The sequence below is a fragment of the Zeugodacus cucurbitae genome, chromosome 6 (genome assembly GCF_028554725.1).
Source record: "Zeugodacus cucurbitae isolate PBARC_wt_2022May chromosome 6, idZeuCucr1.2, whole genome shotgun sequence".
NCBI lineage: Eukaryota > Metazoa > Arthropoda > Insecta > Diptera > Tephritidae > Zeugodacus > Zeugodacus cucurbitae.
Window position 1 is genome coordinate 44040072 of NC_071671.1, and position 19240 is coordinate 44059311.

A 19240-nucleotide genomic window follows, 5' to 3' on the forward strand; every position below is an offset into this window, starting at 1 on the left:
TTAATGACTCTTATCAAATGATTCCGCCACAAGCGAGTATATTTATGTATATGGGAGTTAGATGTATATGCATACATATGTATATATGCAACGCCATACGGACACATATATCTTCATACTCTCATATCGAATTATATTCATAAATCTTGCAACGCAAAATGAGTTGCCAAAAAGTTCGTTTCTCTTCATCGAAGTGATTTAAGGGAGACTATTTCACGCCTGCTAGCAAATTGTGTGCATTTAGTGAAGTGTTAATGCATTATGTTCCTACTTTTAAATATTCGGTGAACCTTATATATACACTATGTGCTATATAAATCCATATTCCGACATTTCTGAAGTAGACATTTGTAACAATTCAAATCAAAATATGTTCCATAGCTAAATTTTTGTTCACCAGCACGACCAGCCACTTTTTATCATATACTAAGTAAGTGGTGGATAATCATTCACCTCAAACATTTGTTTTCATACTCTCGCTAATTTATGCTAAAACTATTCGTGATAAATATCGGATTATATTGTACATATATTTTTCAGCGTGGTGAATTTAATATTTAGTATGTCAAGAAAGTGTTTCTTCTATTGTTATCAGAATATGACATTTACTTGCCAAATCACTTTCTTGATGTACTGTATGTCTGCTCTTCAGTCAAATTTAAATATCCTACAGAAGCTTGGTGTACTTATCTTATGCCATTCTAAGAAGATTGCTATGGTAACTGCCATGCCTACAAAATAATTTAAAGAAACTCGCAAATTCCTCAGAGCATGGCGTTTGTAATACATACTCGTCTTGTACTTTTCTATACATAACTAAAAGATAAATGAATTTATTGAATCGAAGTTTTTCACAAATAATACTTCTGACAAGTGGCAACACTTTGCCAAAAATGTACAGCTTTTCTACGCCCGATCTCTATTCCTATACAATATAATAATTCTTGTTCCGGGTATTGGACCAATTCATTTCTTTCGTTTTTTCGAAGATATATTTTTCAGAGATTTAGTGTATACACCCCTTCCTGATTTACACCATAATGTACGCTAAATTGGAATTTTGCGATATTTAATGGTACAGTGGTGCCAACTGAAAAGAAGATAACAACGTTACAGCTGACATTTCGGGGTTAGTAAAAAATGCAGATAATTTTCATTGTTGAGCAATATTTTCAAAATAAAGAGGATTTGTTCGCAATTTTCGTGCAAAATATGACAAACAATATGATTTGAAACCATCAACTATGAAGATAATTATTGAAAAATTCTGAGAGACTCGATTAATATATTATTTTTAGACACTCTGGGCGTCCTGTTACAAGTCATTCAACAGAAAACATTGTCCAGGAACGTCAATTCAGAATAGTAGTTAAGATTTGGTTATTTTGAGAATCTCACGAAAGTTCAATTGCTTACCGAGTTCAAATGACTCAAGAACTGAAGCCTATTTACCATGCACCGCTATTAAAATTAATTGAATTGTGACGTTTAATTATTTACACAATGTCCACTTAACCTGATTTTCGAAATGTTACCATCCTTTGCAGACACAGACATTTTATTGAAATATTGCTTCTTGGAAAGTAGTAATTTGGCTTGTATTTCAAAGCAAATTGTTGGCTATATGAAGAGTAGCTGTGCAATAAAAAATGTTCCTGTAAAATAAAAAAAAAAATCTGTACATCTGCAACCTTCTATAATATCTCGAACACTTTCTTCCGGAGCAATATATGTTTATAAAGTTGTAGTTTTAGAAGATTAGTGCTTAAGTTTACATCACTCCATGTAGAAGCTAAAAAAACCGATGTAAGATGATATAGGTCCAAGTAGTTAGTATGAGAACTCCTATTGATATTTGATTTATTCAATATATTCAAATAACAATAACAAAAACGTGTCTGTCAAAAATAGGATTATATTGATACCAACCCATTTTTTAAGTTCTTATTAATGCATTCTGCGGCCGCTTACACTCTACTCGCAAGTCAAAAATCGATTAGGAATCTCAACACTCACCAACTCCCCTACAAACAACTATAGTGCAACTAATCAAGAGTAAATGCGCAATCAACCGCAACTTTTGCCCTTTTTTGTTTTCGTTAGACCATCTTAACAACCTTGGCACTTACCGCCAGCACACATGCACAATTTCAAGCCTACGCATATAGACACACGCATACATGCGCGTGAGCGCTCTTAACGCTAAGTACAACACATACTCGATACAGATTTCAAAACTCATCGCGAGTTCGAGTGAAGGGGTGGCACAAAAAAGTTGCTAAGCTCAATCGGAAATGAAGCAATCAATTCATACCCGCTACGACACACAACCACACACATGCACATAGCGCTTGGTAGGCCTTTCACATATGCATGTGAGTGTATGTGTGTTTACATTAAAAGTATGAGTTTGCGAAATTTAGAAATGTCTGCATGACTGCATATGTGTATATTAACAGCACACAAGCACACACACACACGCAGAGATTATTGAAACTTTATGAAAGTGATTTATACTTCGCCCATTCGCATGCCACTCATCAAGCGCCGAATGCATGCGAAGGCAAAATGGAAAATGAAAAACAAAAACGAATGAGAAGTGGCGAAAAAATCGCAAAATTTTTAATGGCGCACTCCAATCGAGACACTCGAGCACAATCAAGTGCTGCGGAACGACGCAAAACTGCTCTTACTGCCAGCACACCGAGGGAGAGTGGGAGAGTCACGTTGCCGAGCATTAAACCTTTTAGACACTTGTAGGCAAATGGATTTTTATGATTTTAGAAATAAATCCTTTCGAATGCAATTAAAATTAGGTTGTTCGCCGTTTGTTTGTTCGTAGTTGTTGTTCGATTGTTTTCGATTGCGAGGCGTTAATTGGAAATTTAATGAGAGTTTGCGTTACTTTAAAATGACTTTTGAAAAATTGTTGACATTGTGTGCATGCCGATTGATTCGTGAAAAATAATTTATAATTTATGAGTGTAATTAATATTTTAAAACGAGACTTGAAAAAATACTCAATTAACTTCGTGTAGGTGTTGTTTGTTTGAAAACTCGGTCAAACTTACACCTAGTGATCATATATGTACGTGCTCTGTTAAAAAAATAAAGCGGATTTTTCTTTTCTGGAAATAAATATTTGTATTAGTCTACATTATTGTTGTCGCCTTTAAAATCGTCCTCATTCGATGCTATGTTATTATGCCAGCGTTTCTTCCGATTGTAGAACTCGATTTTTGCCTCTTTCAGCTCTGAATTGTTTATAAAACGACGGCACTTCAATGTTCTCTTTATTTTTGTAAATAGGAAAAAGCCTACATATTGCATCGTTGCAGTATTGTTTTTGTGTGAGTGTTTCAAGAAACGAAAATCGCGAAACTCTTAAAACAAGTATAGCCCTAGCGACTTGGATACTCTCGCAAATTTTAAAATTGCTTCTACGAAAAGGAAATAAACTTAACAAGTAAGGAAAGGCTAAGTTCGGGTGTAACCGCACATTTTATACTCTCGCAATTTATTGAAGAAATTTTATGAAGATAACGCACAAATTTACCCATAAATTCGGCATAAAGTTTAATAGAATAACGAAAATCGTCATATATAGATATGAGGGCTGAGGTAATTCCTGAACCGATTTCATTCAATTTCATCAGCAAAGTTCACTATACCCAATACTATACGCTCACTTAATTTTGCTAAGATATCTCACATATTAACCAATACATATTTGCGGAATAAAGCCCAACGAATTTTTGAAAAACCTATAATTATGTATATGAGAGCTAAGAGATGTTGTGACCCGATTTTAATAATTTTTAGAACAGAGACACACTATTGGAAGAAAACAATTTCCTCTGAGTTACATTAAGTTATATGAGAGATTTATCCATATTTTAAAATTTAACCTTAGGCCCTGAGTTCAACATGTTCAATATCTGGGCCTTGAAAAGTTATAGTCCGTTTTCGACAATTTTTTCACAAGTGATGCCACAGATCATATACAGTATTTGTGTAAAGTCTTATTTCGCTATCTTTATTGGTTCCTAATGTATATATTATAAAGTGAAGGATTCAGATGGAATTGAGTTATAAGGAAAGTAGTCGTGGTTGTGAACCGATTTCGCTCATTTTTTAACCGTGTTGTCAGAGTGTCAATATATTATATAACGATTTTCATTGCAATCTATCGAGTAGTTCCTGAGATATGGTTTTTGGCATACAAGTGGGCGATGCCACGCCCATTTTTCATTTTGTAATAAAATCTGAGTGAATAAATCCTTCTGCAATTTCTTCTGTAAAATTTAGTGTATCTGACGTTTTTCGTTAGTGAGTTAACCCACTTTTAGTAATTTTCAACCTAACCTTTGTATGGGAGGTGGGCGTGGTTATTATCCGATTCTTTTATTTTGGACTAATAAGGAAATAGCTAAAAGAAACGACTGCAGAAAGTTTGGCTTATATAGCTTTATTGGTTTGCGAGTTATATACAAAAAACCTATTTGGGGGCGGGGTCACGCCCATTTTTCAAAAACAATTACATCCAAATGTGCCCCTCCCTAATGCGATCCTATGTTCCAAATTTTATTTTCATAACTTTATTTAAGGCTTAGTTATGTGTTTTCGCTTTCCGCCATTTTGTGGTCGTGGCAGTGGACCCATTTTGCCCATTTTCGAAAGCAACCTCCTCAGGGACAGACGGACGGAGATCCGGATTTCAAATCCACTCGTCATCTGATCATTTATATATATATAACCCCATATCTAGCTCTTTTATTTCTTGGTGACACAAACAACCGTTATGTGAACAAAACTATAATACTCTGTCCAACATGTTGCGAGAGTATAAAAACTTATTCCAAAACTCTCACTGGAGCATTGACGCTAGTAACATATGTTGATACGACACTTTAGTTTTCAAAATGAACATTAGTAATATAGACATTTTAAATGCGGAATGTCAACAGCGGCAGGATTTAAAAACAAATTCCGTAGACAGGTATTTTCAGATCACCTGGCACTGTTAAAATGGTTAAAAAATCAAAGATATTTATTTCCAAACTCGCTATTTCGGGGGCTAACTTGAGCCCTCCGCAAACATGAGCCATCCTATATTCTGATATTCATAAAAAGTACATGCTGGCGGTAGTATTATTTCGAAGAATCTATTAAACCATTCTTAAGACAGCGCCAACATTAACATAATGGCAGAAGCATCGGATAACGATTTCGATATTGTCTAGATATGGCCCTGTCGCCTTTTTTAATCCTGAAAATATATTGATACACTAAATGCCAAAATATTGGCATTTATTTCACATAAGTATGTGTAATTTTTTCGTACAAGGTATTCACTGTTAAAAAAAACTAAATATAATATCAATTATTTAATTTTAATCGGTTATAGCCAAATCGATGATAGCGCGCCACTCCTATATTTCCCTTGCTGTTTGGCGCCGGTTGGAGATCCCAAGTGTAACCAGGTCGCTCTCCACCTTGTTCCTCCAACGGAGTGGAGGCCTTCCCCTTCCTCGGCTTCCTCCGGCGGGTACTGCATCAAACCCTTTCAGGGCTGGAGTGTTTTCGTCCATTCGTACAACATGACCTAGCTAGCGTAGCCACCGTTTTTTTATTCGCTGAACTATGTCAAAGTCGTCGTATAACTCGTACAGCTCATCGTTCCATCGTCTGCGGTATTCGCCGTTGCCAATATTCTGAGGACCATAAATCTTGAGCAAAATTTTCCTCTCGAAAACTCCTAGTGTCGTCTCATCTGATGTTGACATCGACTTGTAGAGTTTAATTTTGGTTCGTCGAGAGATGACTTTACTGGATTTCGAGGCTGACATTGTTATTATTGTTGATGCTGGTTTCCAGGTATACGAAATTATCTACAACTTCGAAGTCATGACTGTCAACGGTGACGTGGGAGCCAAGATGCGAATGCGCTGACTGTTTGTTTGATGACAGGGTATATTTCGTCTTGTCCTTGTTCACCTCCAGACCCATTTTCTTCGCTTCCATATCTAGGCAGGATCTTGCAGTTACTTCTTTTGTTCTCTTTGTCTCAATTTTTGAAGTTCCCGAGACACTCCAGCGGAGCTCATAAAAACTAAGCTGCCAAATGTTTTTTCATGGAGCACTTGCGCATAGCGAAAATGTATGTTTTAAGGACACAATTGTGTAAACATATTTGTAGATTTTTTGATACATATAAATTACCGTTATAACATACAAAAACATTAACTTTCCGCCTCTAACTCACTTACATGCCACTTAATAATTTGTAAGCCTCAAAGCAAATATACAAAATAGCAACATTTTATACATTTGTGGCTCAAGTGTAACTGTATGTAATATGAGCGGTATGTATATTTAAATTATCATTCCTATTGTTTGCCGCATGTGTAATGTATGTAAAAGCGCATATGTTGCCACTGGTTTGTATAATACCGTTATAATACTAATAATAATCATTAGCAAAGCCAAAACGACGCCCACTCCACATCAAAGTGCCGTTTTCGTTCCCGTAGTTGTCAGGTATTAGAACAATACTCATACATTCAACACATGACATACTCGTACATATGTCCATATGTATGTAGAAGTATGTTCCAGTGGAAGTGGAGTGTGAGTGGGTGTGGCGTTGTAAAATTTGCATTTTTTGAAAATAAAGACACTAATAAGTGAAATAAGAACACTTGTGAACACAATGCCGCAAGATTAGAATGCGGCAAAATTTTCCAAGGGTCTCGCGCGGATTGGGTGTTGTTAGGCCAACAGTTTTTCAAGGGTAATTCATTCAAAGGAATTGCAGTGTAATAAAGAAGAAAGTGAGTTATGCGTCAATATAACTGTAGCTGTGAAATATCCCTACATAATATATTTACTTTTAGCAACTTGTGTCAAGGTCTTCAAATCCAAGACAATACAATCAGGCCTGACCTACTGTACATTCATTCAAAATTAAGTCATGTTTCGAAAAGATTAGGAGCTGTAGTATTTTTAGTCCCATATGTTCTATTTGCTCTGTCTGTTTGGTCATAATTCACCGTAAAAAACTGGAAAAGCATTGTTCGAGAAGTTTTTCAACTCGATTGTTGTTATTTGAGACATTTAACTCTCGTGCAAACAGTTTCGTTAAACTGAGAAAACCCTTTCGAATACTATTCATTTTTAACGAAGTTTCCAACTATGTTCTGAAATCTAATAATGAATAAAAGGCAACATAATCAATGCACTCCAATGCAATTATTTGTGGTATCTTACTACTGTTGGCAACTTACTACTGTAAATTCAAAACAATTTCATCGCTTGGTCCCTTCTTTAAATGATCCATAACAATTACAAATTGATTTTATACTTTTTTATCATACCTAATCTGGTAGTTTGCAAGAACTAGAAGTTACTCTTCCCGTTTGATCGTTAACTAACAGTAGCTACTACAAAGTTTTAGCCAATCAATAAAATGCTGAGGCAGAATCATTACTTCCACAATTATGACTAACTTACTAAAGCCTAAATTCCTACTTAACTCGATTTAACCCCGAAACATTCAGCCTACAGCCCTTTTCCTATAGTTCAACTCCAACAGTTGCCTTAGTTTACTTACCACCAGAAGTCGTTGATGTTTTTGTTGTAGCCGCAGAAAACAATCGGCCCTATTCCCGTTGTCGTTGTCGTTTTAATAGTCGTTTCTAAGTCGTTGTCGTTCTTATCGTCGTTTCGTTCCTAAATTGGTATTCTTGAAGTATATCGTAACGCCTAAGAAAAGTTATCGAAATTTGTCTACATATTTTATATAGTATACTTTAAGGAGCTCTTTTCCCATATAAAAATTTCTTTCTTATGCAACGAGACACATTTTTAAAGCAGTCCTTAATGGATTTTATGCTATTCTATATTGACTCTAAACAACGTTATAACTGTAATTATTGTACTTAAATACAACAATGTTAGTCTTCCATCTTTATTTGATTTTTTAAAAGAAGTAGTGGTGACATCTGCGTCCTCCAAACTTTTTTCTAAAATATGTTATACTTCCAGCGTCTCATGCTCCTTGCTTCTGGCTAATCCGACTACTCTAACTAGTGGTCCAGCCAAAGGAGACATGGGTATCTGTTTATTAACTCCTCCTCTTGTTGGAGTACTATTTTTTTCTTCGTTTTGAATTTTAAGATCTTTCATATCTTAAATATATTCTTAGATATAAAAATGCAATTTTATTAATGCCAACAATTTCCGACGAGAGATGGCGGTGGAATGGATTTATTTTTATTATTTTTTTTTTGAGAAAAAAATATCCCTCCCAAAAAATCGAAATTTAAAGGATTTATCCCTTTTCTAAAGTCTTTGGCATATGCAGGATATTTTTCCATTTCAGAAATTAAAATTTCAAACTGTTTCCGATTTGGAATTTTCATCTTCACTTCAAATATTCCTTCAAACAACCGCGTCGTTTCTATGTCGCTCACAATTATAGCAACGACAAAAAACGACTGTTTCTATAGTCGTTTCAAATTGGGGAATCTCAATTTATTTTCGATAAATGTCGTTAACGCCAACAGGAATGCCAAATAGGCGTTCTTAAGTCGTTTTAAAACGATAACGACAACGGGAATAGGGGCGAGTATACAATTTTTTTCGATCAATCCGACGATCCATTAGAATTAAAATTCGAGTCCATCCCGGTTATGTAGGTTCGACTACAGTAGGAATGGAGTGTTGGAAGAAGTCGGTGACAGCAATTAATTGTTTAGTTTAGTTAGTTGTCGTTGCTGGTGTAACGTTTACTCAGGCCCAGCCTAATTTTCATCGAAGTCATCTAACGGGAGGCCCAAGAAACGAGCTGTTTCGATAGGGTCGGACCAAAGGGAAAGGGTTGTTTGATGAATAGGGTTAAGAGGCATGCAAAGAGGTGGTTGGTGCCAAGCGAGGACTCTTTGCAGGAAGGACATATTTAAAGTATGTCAGGGTCTGGTCTTGATAGGGAGGAGTTTAGTCAGCTACAGTATCCAGAACAAAGTTGCACAAGGGTCCCTCTAGTTTCGTGAGGCAACTCAGGCTCTGTGTCTTCGATGGGGAGCGTTGTTTCTCCAAGTACGCCATTCACGGGGAGGGAGTCAATGAAGGTGTTAATAGCTCCTGTGTGAATGGCGTGCAGTGCTTGCTTGCAGTTTGTCGCATCCGAAGTCCAGTCGATATAGTCGTTTAGGTCGTCGGCGTAGGAAGGTATTCTTGTTGGTTCTGGGAGGCGGCTCGGCTTCCAGTAGGTGACTGCAGAAAACGGTTTGGAAAGCATTACGTTATGATCCTTGACTGGTAGCATACGGGTCTCATTGTGAAGGTGCTTGACTGGAGACATCAAGAGGAAACCTGTAGCTGTCCGGAGAGCGGTGTTTTGTCTGAAGCTTCCCCTTCTGCGAACTACTGCTTCCAGGCGACCATATTGGGGCTGCATAGTTTAGGACCGTTCTAGTCAATTTAGTTAGTCACCAACATCGGCTCTACATAAAACATGAAATAGCCAATGGATGGAATTCTTGTAAATAAAAGCTCTTCAGATCTTTACGGGGACAAATTATATAGCCTTGGATATCTTTAAAATGATGTCAACTGGTAACATCAGAGAAAAGGAGATGAAATATCATGCTTTGAAGAGCTTTTGAGAATATGTGAGGCTTTGAATAAGTCAGCTTACAAATGAAAGTTCGGTTATAAAGTCAGTTTCGAAGCAAACACTTAAACAATAATACAAAATGTTAAATTTGTCTTTAATTTCATATTTTATTATTAATTACCATTTCATTTTACATGTGAGTTTTTTACAAAAATATTATTAAAGTTATATATATTATAACAACTTACTAATTAATAATTTTAAATAGAGTTACTTTACTCTGCAGGCTCGTCTTCTTACCACACCGCTAAAGAATATAGATGCTCTTTTGACTAATTTTTGTTCTATCACTTAGTAATTAATTATTTATTTATGCAACTTCAATTTATGTATATCCTTTCCATTATTATAATTAGCATTACTTAGTTGTTATAATATAACTTAGACCTAACAGCCACTTAGACATTTACTTATATATATATATATGTATATATTTAATTCTTTACTTATATACCAACCGCTTAACAAATTGTATTGATATCTCTCTAACAACTATTTGGAAATTATAATAATAGAAAAAATATTTCTACAGATACATTCTTTTATATAACTTCTTCAAATATTTTTTATTTATTTTTGGAATTTGGCAGTTATAGTTAAAAGTAGTTTGTAGGAATTCATATGAGGTATTTTTCATTCTATACACTTTCATACAAATATAATATATATGTGCATAACTAAGTTAACTTCATTCAACTAGAACTAATTCAGTATAAAATGGTTCAAAAATAAATAAAGTTGACTTTCAAGTCAAAATTAGTAAATAACAGTACAATACCGCAATAGTTTTCACATGTTTTCAATGAAATGCAGCACTTCAAAGTTTTTTCAATTTATTGAAATGGTTTTCGGCAGTTATATAACAAAAGCAAAATATTAAACACATATATATTATCCTATAAATATGCTTTTGTATGACTCAAAAAGAACTAAACAAACAATTCAAGGTCTTCGCAAAACAATATTGCTAACCTAGCATATATGTATGTATGTATGTATCCATACTCTACATTTGAGATTTGAGTGATGAATACGTATATATTCTAATTGTTTTTCTGACAAAAAAAAATATTCAAGCATAGTCAATATCTTAACACATAAAATAACATTTATATATTTGCTTGACTGTCTTTGCGATATAGAATGGTTTGCATTGGGTTTATCCTTAAATTTAAATTGTATATTTTGAGCGCGTTCATTTTCACTTAGCACGAGTTCTAAGAGTCTTTTTAACACATACCAAACAGAATTGGCTGATTTTTATAACATTAGGGAGGTACTTTTCTTTTAACTAAACTAAACTCACTTGAAACTACATCACTTAATAATGAATATTAATAGCAACAACAATAATTATATGTAAATTATTATTATTATTATTATAGCTAAATGCAAAATAAACTAAATGATGACTAATTTATTTTCGAAATTAACCTCACTTATTGGTAAAAAAATCATATTATTTCAACACCTTAACTGAAACAATATTTTAAGTTGCTGCATGTGCTAATATTCAGTTTCTTTAATTTATTAATTTATAAGAAATTTTTAATTCTTTCCCTTTTTAATGTTTATTAATCGAATATTTATAAGAAAACAACTCTTTCATTAATTTATAAAAAGTAAAATTAAATTTTTGTCATTATTTTTACAGCTCTTTATTGCAAAAAACTTTAAAATTTTAAAGGTTATGTGAGCTTTTCTTGTAACGGGTGATTTTTTTGAGGTTAGGATTTTCATGCATTAGTATTTGACAGATCACGTGGGATTTCAGACATGGTGTCAAAGAGAAAGATGCTCAGTATGCTTTGACATTTCATCATGAATAGACTTACTAACGAGCAACGCTTGCAAATCATTGAATTTTATTACCAAAATCAGTGTTCGGTTCGAAATGTGTTTCGCGCTTTACTTTGTTCAGCGATGAGGCTCATTTCTGGTTGAATGGCTACGTAAATAAGCAAAATTGCCGCATTTGGGGTGAAGAGCAACCAGAAGCCGTTCAAGAACTGCCCATGCATCCCGAAAAATGCACTGTTTGGTGTGGTTTGTACGCTGGTGGAATCATTGGACCGTATTTTTTCAAAGATGCTGTTGGACGCAACGTTACGGTGAATGGCGATCGCTATCGTTCGATGCTAACAAACTTTTTGTTGCCAAAAATGGAAGAACTGAACTTGGTTGACATGTGGTTTCAACAAGATGGCGCTACATGCCACACAGCTCGCGATTCTATGGCCATTTTGAGGGAAAACTTCGGAGAACAATTCATCTCAAGAAATGGACCCGTAAGTTGGCCACCAAGATCATGCGATTTAACGCCTTTAGACTATTTTTTGTGGGGCTACGTCAAGTCTAAAGTCTACAGAAATAAGCCAGCAACTATTCCAGCTTTGGAAGACAACATTTCCGAAGAAATTCGGGCTATTCCGGCCGAAATGCTCGAAAAAGTTGCCCAAAATTGGACTTTCCGAATGGACCACCTAAGACGCAGCCGCGGTCAACATTTAAATGAAATTATCTTCAAAAAGTAAATGTCATGAACCAATCTAACGTTTCAAATAAAGAACCGATGAGAATTTTATGCGTTTTTTTTTTAAAAAAAGTTATCTAGCTCTTAAAAAATCACCCTTTAGCTTACAAAAGTTGTTTTTTACTAATTCAAAATTTTGAAACAAAAATTATAATTTTTTTGTCAATTGTTTATTAATAGTACAAAAACTACACACTTGGAACATCAAACAATGTTGCATGAATATCTTAAAATGAACTTTTTCAATATTCATATTAAAAAGAAAAGAAAAACATTTTTAGTCACAAAAAAATAAACTATATAGCTTGTTATTAAATATAGGTAAAGCTGCTTCAAACGGAAGTTGCGAATTAGTTATTTTATGTAAGGTTATAAAAAAACGTAAAATATATAAAAAAAATATAGAATTTAAACAAAAAAATATTTTTTCTTCTTAGACTTGAACTGTTGTTCCATCTTTCAATTAAAAAAAACACTTCACTGTCATGAAACTAAAAATATAACCTCAATTAAAAAATAAAAAACGAAAACAAAAAACTGTTAGTAAAAAATAATATCAGTACAATGAGGACACAAAACGAGAATACGTAATATAACAAAGGAAAAACATAAATTAAGTGCGTTGTGCTTATAAATAACGGCGATTTACACGCTGTTGCGGTGACATCAATATCGAATCGCCATAAACTTGTGTATCAATTCCAGACGATAAACCATTTGAACTATTGGGGCTTCGGCGTTGACCTGCAATAAAGATGTAAAGAAGGCATTACTCAGAAGGGTAAGGGTGTGTGTGTAAGGGAGTTTCATACGTATATATCTGTACTTGACTTGTTTTTCTACAATTTGCAGTTGATATGCATGCACTTACCATAAAAAGGCGACAGATTGGGATACACTTGAGTCGTTGGACTGCCTTGCGAAGCTGGTGTCGTCGGTGTGCTCGCATTGCGCGACTTATTCTTCATGGATGTGGAGAAAACTATGGGAACGAGAAGGAAAACATGATTGTTAGTGATATCCTTGAATACTTTTCAATAAATAATTTAATAAGAGACTAGCAGCCCGCTCCGTCTTCGCACGGACGTCTCTTTCAAGACTATATAAAAACACTAAATACATTAATTTCTTATAACTAAGGATCAGAGTGGCTTTTAATATATTTATATATCAGTTACCGATCCTGCATTCAGATAAAAAAAGTAAACTTTTTGGCAGTAAAGGCATTAATGAAATGTTCATGTTTAAAAGAAGGTTTGCATCGTAAGAAGATGGCCCAAAGCTGATTGAATGGTAGATGCAACTATAAAACATTGAAACAGATCTCATGGTAAAATGGCAAATCCAAAACAAAGAATCTTCTAAATAAGTATAATCGGGTTCAACGACAAAAATTATTTTCAAGCACAATTTTTACTCAAAACAAGTAAGGAAGGGCTAAGTTCGGGTGTAACCGAACATTTTATACTCTCGCAATTTATTTATTTAACTTTATTTATGTTATATAATACACAATTTGACCCGCATATTCGTCATAGATATTGTATAAAGTCCATTGAAAGTTGGAAACCCTAATATTAGGTTAGAAGCACCGAGGTCCTCGTGTTCGATATATGGGGCCTTAAAAACCTGTGGTCGATTTCGGCGATTTTTAGAATGGGGCTGCCACACTATAAACGTAGTATTTGTGCAAAGTTCTGCACCGATATCTTCACTAGTGCTTACTTCATATATTTTAAAGTAAACAATTCAGATCGTCTTCAAATTTCTGGTATATAGGAAGTAGCCGTGGTAGTGAAGCGATTTGACCTATTTTCAAGCATATCATTGGGATGTAAGGAAACTATTACAAACCAAGTTTCATTGAAATCGGTCGAGTAGTTCCTGAGATATGGTTTTTGCCCCATAAGTGGGCGACGCCACACCCATTTTCCATATTGTAAAAAAATCTGAGTGCAGCTTTCATCTGCCATTTCTTATGTGAAATGTAGTATTTCTGACGTTTTCCGTTAATGAGTTAACCCACTTTTAGTAATTTTCAACCTAACTTTTGTATGGGAGGTGGGCGTGGTTATGATCCGATTTCTCTCATTTTTGGACTGTATTAGGAGGTGGCTCACTATCGTGCGACTTCTTTAACCTGATGCTGGAAAAAATTATAAGAGCTGCAGAGCTAAACAGAGAAGGTACAATCTTCTACAAGAGTGTACAGCTCTTGGCGTACGCCGTTGATATTGATATCATCGGAAGCAACAACCGCGACGTTTATCTTGCTTTTTCCCGCATGGATAATGAGGCGAAGCGAATGGGTCTGGAGGTGAATGAGGACAAGACGAAATATCTCCTGTCATCAAGCAAACAGTCGGCGCATTCGCGTCATGGCTCCCACGTTACTGTTGACAGTCATAACTTCGAGGTCGTAGATAATTTCGTATACCTGGGAACCAGCATCAACAACACAACAATGTCAGCCTCGAAATCCAGCGCAGTCCTCGAAATCCAGCACAGTTCTAGATATTTTATTGGTTCTGTTGATCGTATATCGTATCGTATCTACTATTCGATATTATGTCCTTCCACAAAGCCTACTAGCGTTACTTTCAACTAAAAAGGGTTTACGGAGCCAGAACGGATTTTTATTCGATCAAGCTCTTTCAGCTGGGCAGTATTAATCAAAATTAGTTGGTGAAAATTTATTAGACCTAATCCCAGATAGTTGAACGATGTAAACCCTCGTCATTATTAGAAACTCCAAAGTACTATTGAGTCTTTTAACCGCTGGCTATTAGCAAGGAAAACCCCTTAGAAGTAAGTAAATACCCACCCTCGACATTATTGAAAGAATTATATTACAACAACCTAGCCATCATGGCTTTGCTCCAATATTAGATTAACGAATTCTTTAATGAGAGAGGCACCTGCTGGAAAACTCTTCATAGGTATAAGAATTTCTATTCAAGAGTGTTCAAGCCTCAATGATAATTAATTTGCCAGTGTCAAGTTGTAACCTTTCGCACTATGAGGATGTACAATTAAAAATAATATTACTTTTATTTAACAAACTTCATAACGTAAAGCTTTTCAATAATTCGAAAATTGAAAACAAACCTTCCACGAACTTTAATTCTGTAGAGTTCTAAAAATAATTATAATTTTTTTCGCATATCTACGAATTTATATGGTGACCGACCGCCGTAAAAATTAGATTTATTACAGCGTAAAAACTTTTCGAAAATTCTTTTCAATTCAACACAGAAGTTTGCCAAACCAGCAAGCCCTTTACGACAAGCAGTTTAAAAGGTTTGGCACTGTGAACATTAAGCACTCTACGTACCCCCGTCAAACTCATATTTTATTGCTTTATTTATTAGCGATTTTTTTGTTGCATGCTTTCAACGGCTTAAAAGTGCCATAAAAAATAATCAGCGAGTATATGTAAATTAATTTGCAGAAATTTTGGTAAATTAATCAGGAAACTTTCTTAACTTCTTCAGGCCGGATGTCAATGACATGGAGATGGCCAGCATGAAGCACATGTTTAAGAGCAATTATGAACATAATTACGAAAAAATGTGCGGCGCACAAACTTAAATAGAAAATTGAAGCAGAAGGAGTGAGAGAATGTAATACCAAAGGAGAGAATTAAATTCATGAAGAAATAAATAACTCGAAATATCGATTAGAATATTAATTGCATAGAGAAATTATATTTCGATTCTAAGTATCGATTAATCGACTGCAATTATCGATTTTTTCAGGTTTTATTACAATTTAGTAAGTATAAATAAATTCAATTCCAATAGATGACGCTGTTGTCAGTTGATTAATAATATAATATTTTATTAATAAAACGAATTCTAGATAAATATAGATTACTGTCATGCAAAACGTGAAAAAGCCAATAATCTTTATGCAGTGAAGAAAGATCTATAATTAAAGTTCATATAACATTGAATTTACTATACTTCATCATCAACTTCTTTTCATATTATTCTGAGTCTGTCCAAACTACAGAATTCTCAAGCGCGAAAGGTTTCGAAGTCAAGGTTCAAACCTCATATACAGATAAATTGCATTCAAAATAGAGTTTAGCCTCTGAATAGTGCCGACATATAAATCTCACGGTATGTTATCACGTCGAAGAATCTTAGTTAAAAATGGATGTCTGACCGTAATCCAAAGGATGAGCAATTTCGTTGAAATGGTATCTAAAAAGCTGGTGACAAAAATCGAAGACTTTTATGGCTTAGAAAGATGAGAGAGATTATTTGAGATGATGCATGATTGCTTTTTTAAAGCTTAATTAGATCATTTTCGCCAATCAAAATATCCGTCAGAAAAGCTGGTACGAGGTTGTACAAATTCAACAAATGTGGAATCATCGGCTTAGTTCTTTTTGAGAAGAGAGGACATACTACAAAAACATTTTTTTTGAATTGTTTTCGCTAGATGTGTGGTGACCATTTCCTATTTTCGACATCAGTTTTGGTCAAACAAAAGTGAGCTTCTGCGAGTTCCAAACTCTCTATAACCGTCGACTTGGTTCTTAAATAAGCTCTACCTCGTCAGAGATACACTGAGAGGATGAACATAGCCGGTCTAATAATAAATATACATTGCTTTTTCTAGACAGTGAGTTAAAATTGATAAACTGGAACCAAATTTCAACCATCAGCCCCAAATCGATTAGCTCAATATAAAAATTTAAAAGACTTTGCCTTCGCTAAGGCCAGCCAAGAGGAGACATACTGCTGACGCAAGCTATTCACGCGTATGCTTGAGCTACGCAAAAAGGGTTCAAGTAATTATGAAAACATTGCGAGCATTTTTGGCAGTTGCCGGAAAGCAGAACAGAAGAAAAACCAAAAAACAACAAAGTTGAAAGCAGCGCACCAAAATACTTTCCGAATTCTTTCGCAACGCTAACGACGCTGCCACATGCTGGCTGCGAGGCAGGCGACAAGGGAAGCGACTCGTATTGTTGTCATAGCAGTTTCCGTAGCGAGGGTCAGGTCAGGCTCCCGGCCACTACGCAAACAACAATGAAGGGCGCTTACGAGTGCAAAAAAATGGAAAAACATAGAAGGTGAGTGGAGCAGTCAAGTGGCGTATATGTGTGTTTAAGAGAGTGTGTGGCACACAGCATTTGGGGTGTGTGTGTGTGTGCGCTTCGGCGTGCCTGTGACCCAGAAAGTATGCAAGAAAAAAGTAATTAGGTTAATTTTTTTATAATTGAGGCAATGAAAGTGTGCGAGCCAAGCAACAGAGAAGATTAAGTGGCATGAGAGTGGAACAGTAGAAAACAACAAAAACAAAAACAAATATAGGAAATAGCACTGCGACATTGGATGGCCAAACTCAGCGCTCTAAGAAATTCAAAGGAAAAATTTACGTATAGTGCAACAAACAACAAAGGGATGTGGCAATTTAGCAACAACAAAAACAATGTAAAAAAAAAACAAAGCAGAAAGCCAATTCATTTAGCGCAGAAATTCTTCTGTGGTTTTATGCGCTTCTTCTCTCTGCAATGTATTCGACTGTCAGCAAGCGATTGCCTTCAAAGCGGCAAAAGTCAACGCCAGGCGTCGGAGCAACTAAGCAAGCAAGCAAGGAGGCGTGGAATATATGAGGGGCGGTAAGCAATCAGCTATAGTAGGCAGCTGGGCGTGCACTGCACTTGTTGCCAGTTTTACTGCGCTGAGCCGAGCTCAGCTGAACTTAAACACGCTCTAATACGCACCTATGCGCGCGCTGAGCTGTTCTACGGCAAATAACGGTTAACTTTTTTTTTGCTATTTTTTGCATTTAAAAACTCGATTTCATAGCGCTTACACGAGTTGAGCGCACAAATTTAACTACAGCAACAACAAACAACTAACAGTCGATTGCAAAAGTGCAGCGCCATCAAGTGGAATGTGACAGTAAAATTCCTATTTCAATTTAGTCAAGTTACTTTTTAGGTCAATTTTAGCGCAAATTAGGCTTTCAAGGTAGACAAAGCGTGGGAAAAGTAAATACGCGCGCGTACAGATAGCGCATAGTGGCATAGTTGTAAAGTAGGTATGTGAGCACAGTAAAGTACAGTAAAATACACAAAAAAAAAATAAATCGCAAAAGGAAATATATAAAATAGTTTATTCAAAAACGTTGACTCTTCACAGTTGAGAGAATGCGAAAGCGCGTTCTAATTTTTTTGTATCTTTTAGCTGAGTGTTTCGTAGGCATTCCCGCTTTTGAGTGGAATTAGTTTAATTAAGGTGGATTTTAAGTAATTTTTGGTATAACGAATAGTTATAAACAGTTTATTATTAGCGAAACCAAGGCTAAATGGTAAATAGTTACAAGTTATTTAGGGCGCAGTTAATGGCTGGAGCATTTGCCAAAGCATTGCTGTTTTGCTATTTAATTAATTTCAGCAGTTAAGCCTGTAGTAATGAAAGCCGCGTGATTTGAAAGGTTTAATCGGTATTTTCAAATATGTTTTTAATGTTAAGACATTTTTTTTATGGAGCTGGCCGATGGAGAGAACACTCTCATGAGTACTGCTATAAAAACATAAAAGTATAACTTGAAATCTCACTACTCCACCAATCCCCCGGCGCAGCGAAAAATGTACTCTCCAGAACTAGCCTCTCTAAAACGAAGAAATTGCTTTTGCGACTATCTGTTCAACTGTTGATAAACCGATATTTCCATCTTCTTCTTAACTGACTGAACTATGTCAATGAGGTCGTACAGCTCATACAGCTCATCGTTCCAAAGTCTGCGGCAAATAACGGGCCATACATTTTCCGCAAAACTTGTCTCTCGAAAACTCCAAGAGTCATCTCATCGGACGTTGTCATCGTCCACGCTTCATCACCATACATCAGAACGGAAATAATGAGCGACTTGAGTTTGATTTTGGTTCATCGAGAGAGGACTATACTTTTCAATTGCTTATTCAGGCCAAATGGTATTGGCAAGAGTGATTATTCGTTGGATTTCAATGCTGACATTATATTTCCATGAAGTCAATTATAATCAGA

At 35.3% G+C, this 19240-nt stretch overlaps 1 protein-coding gene across 1 annotated transcript in view; it reads right to left on the minus strand.

Annotated features, from left to right (window-relative positions):
* Window positions 1-10822: 10822 nt before the first annotated feature.
* Window positions 10823-19240, minus strand: part of Pom210 (nuclear pore membrane glycoprotein 210) — an 89325-nt gene continuing 80907 nt past the window's right edge. The window contains exons 24-25 of the mRNA XM_011180402.3: window positions 13084-13194; window positions 10823-12956 (exon numbers count right to left, since the gene is read on the minus strand). Of these exons, the coding sequence (XP_011178704.2) occupies window positions 12841-12956; window positions 13084-13194 (227 nt within the window). The 3' untranslated portion in view covers window positions 10823-12840. The remainder of the gene's footprint in view (window positions 12957-13083; window positions 13195-19240) is intronic.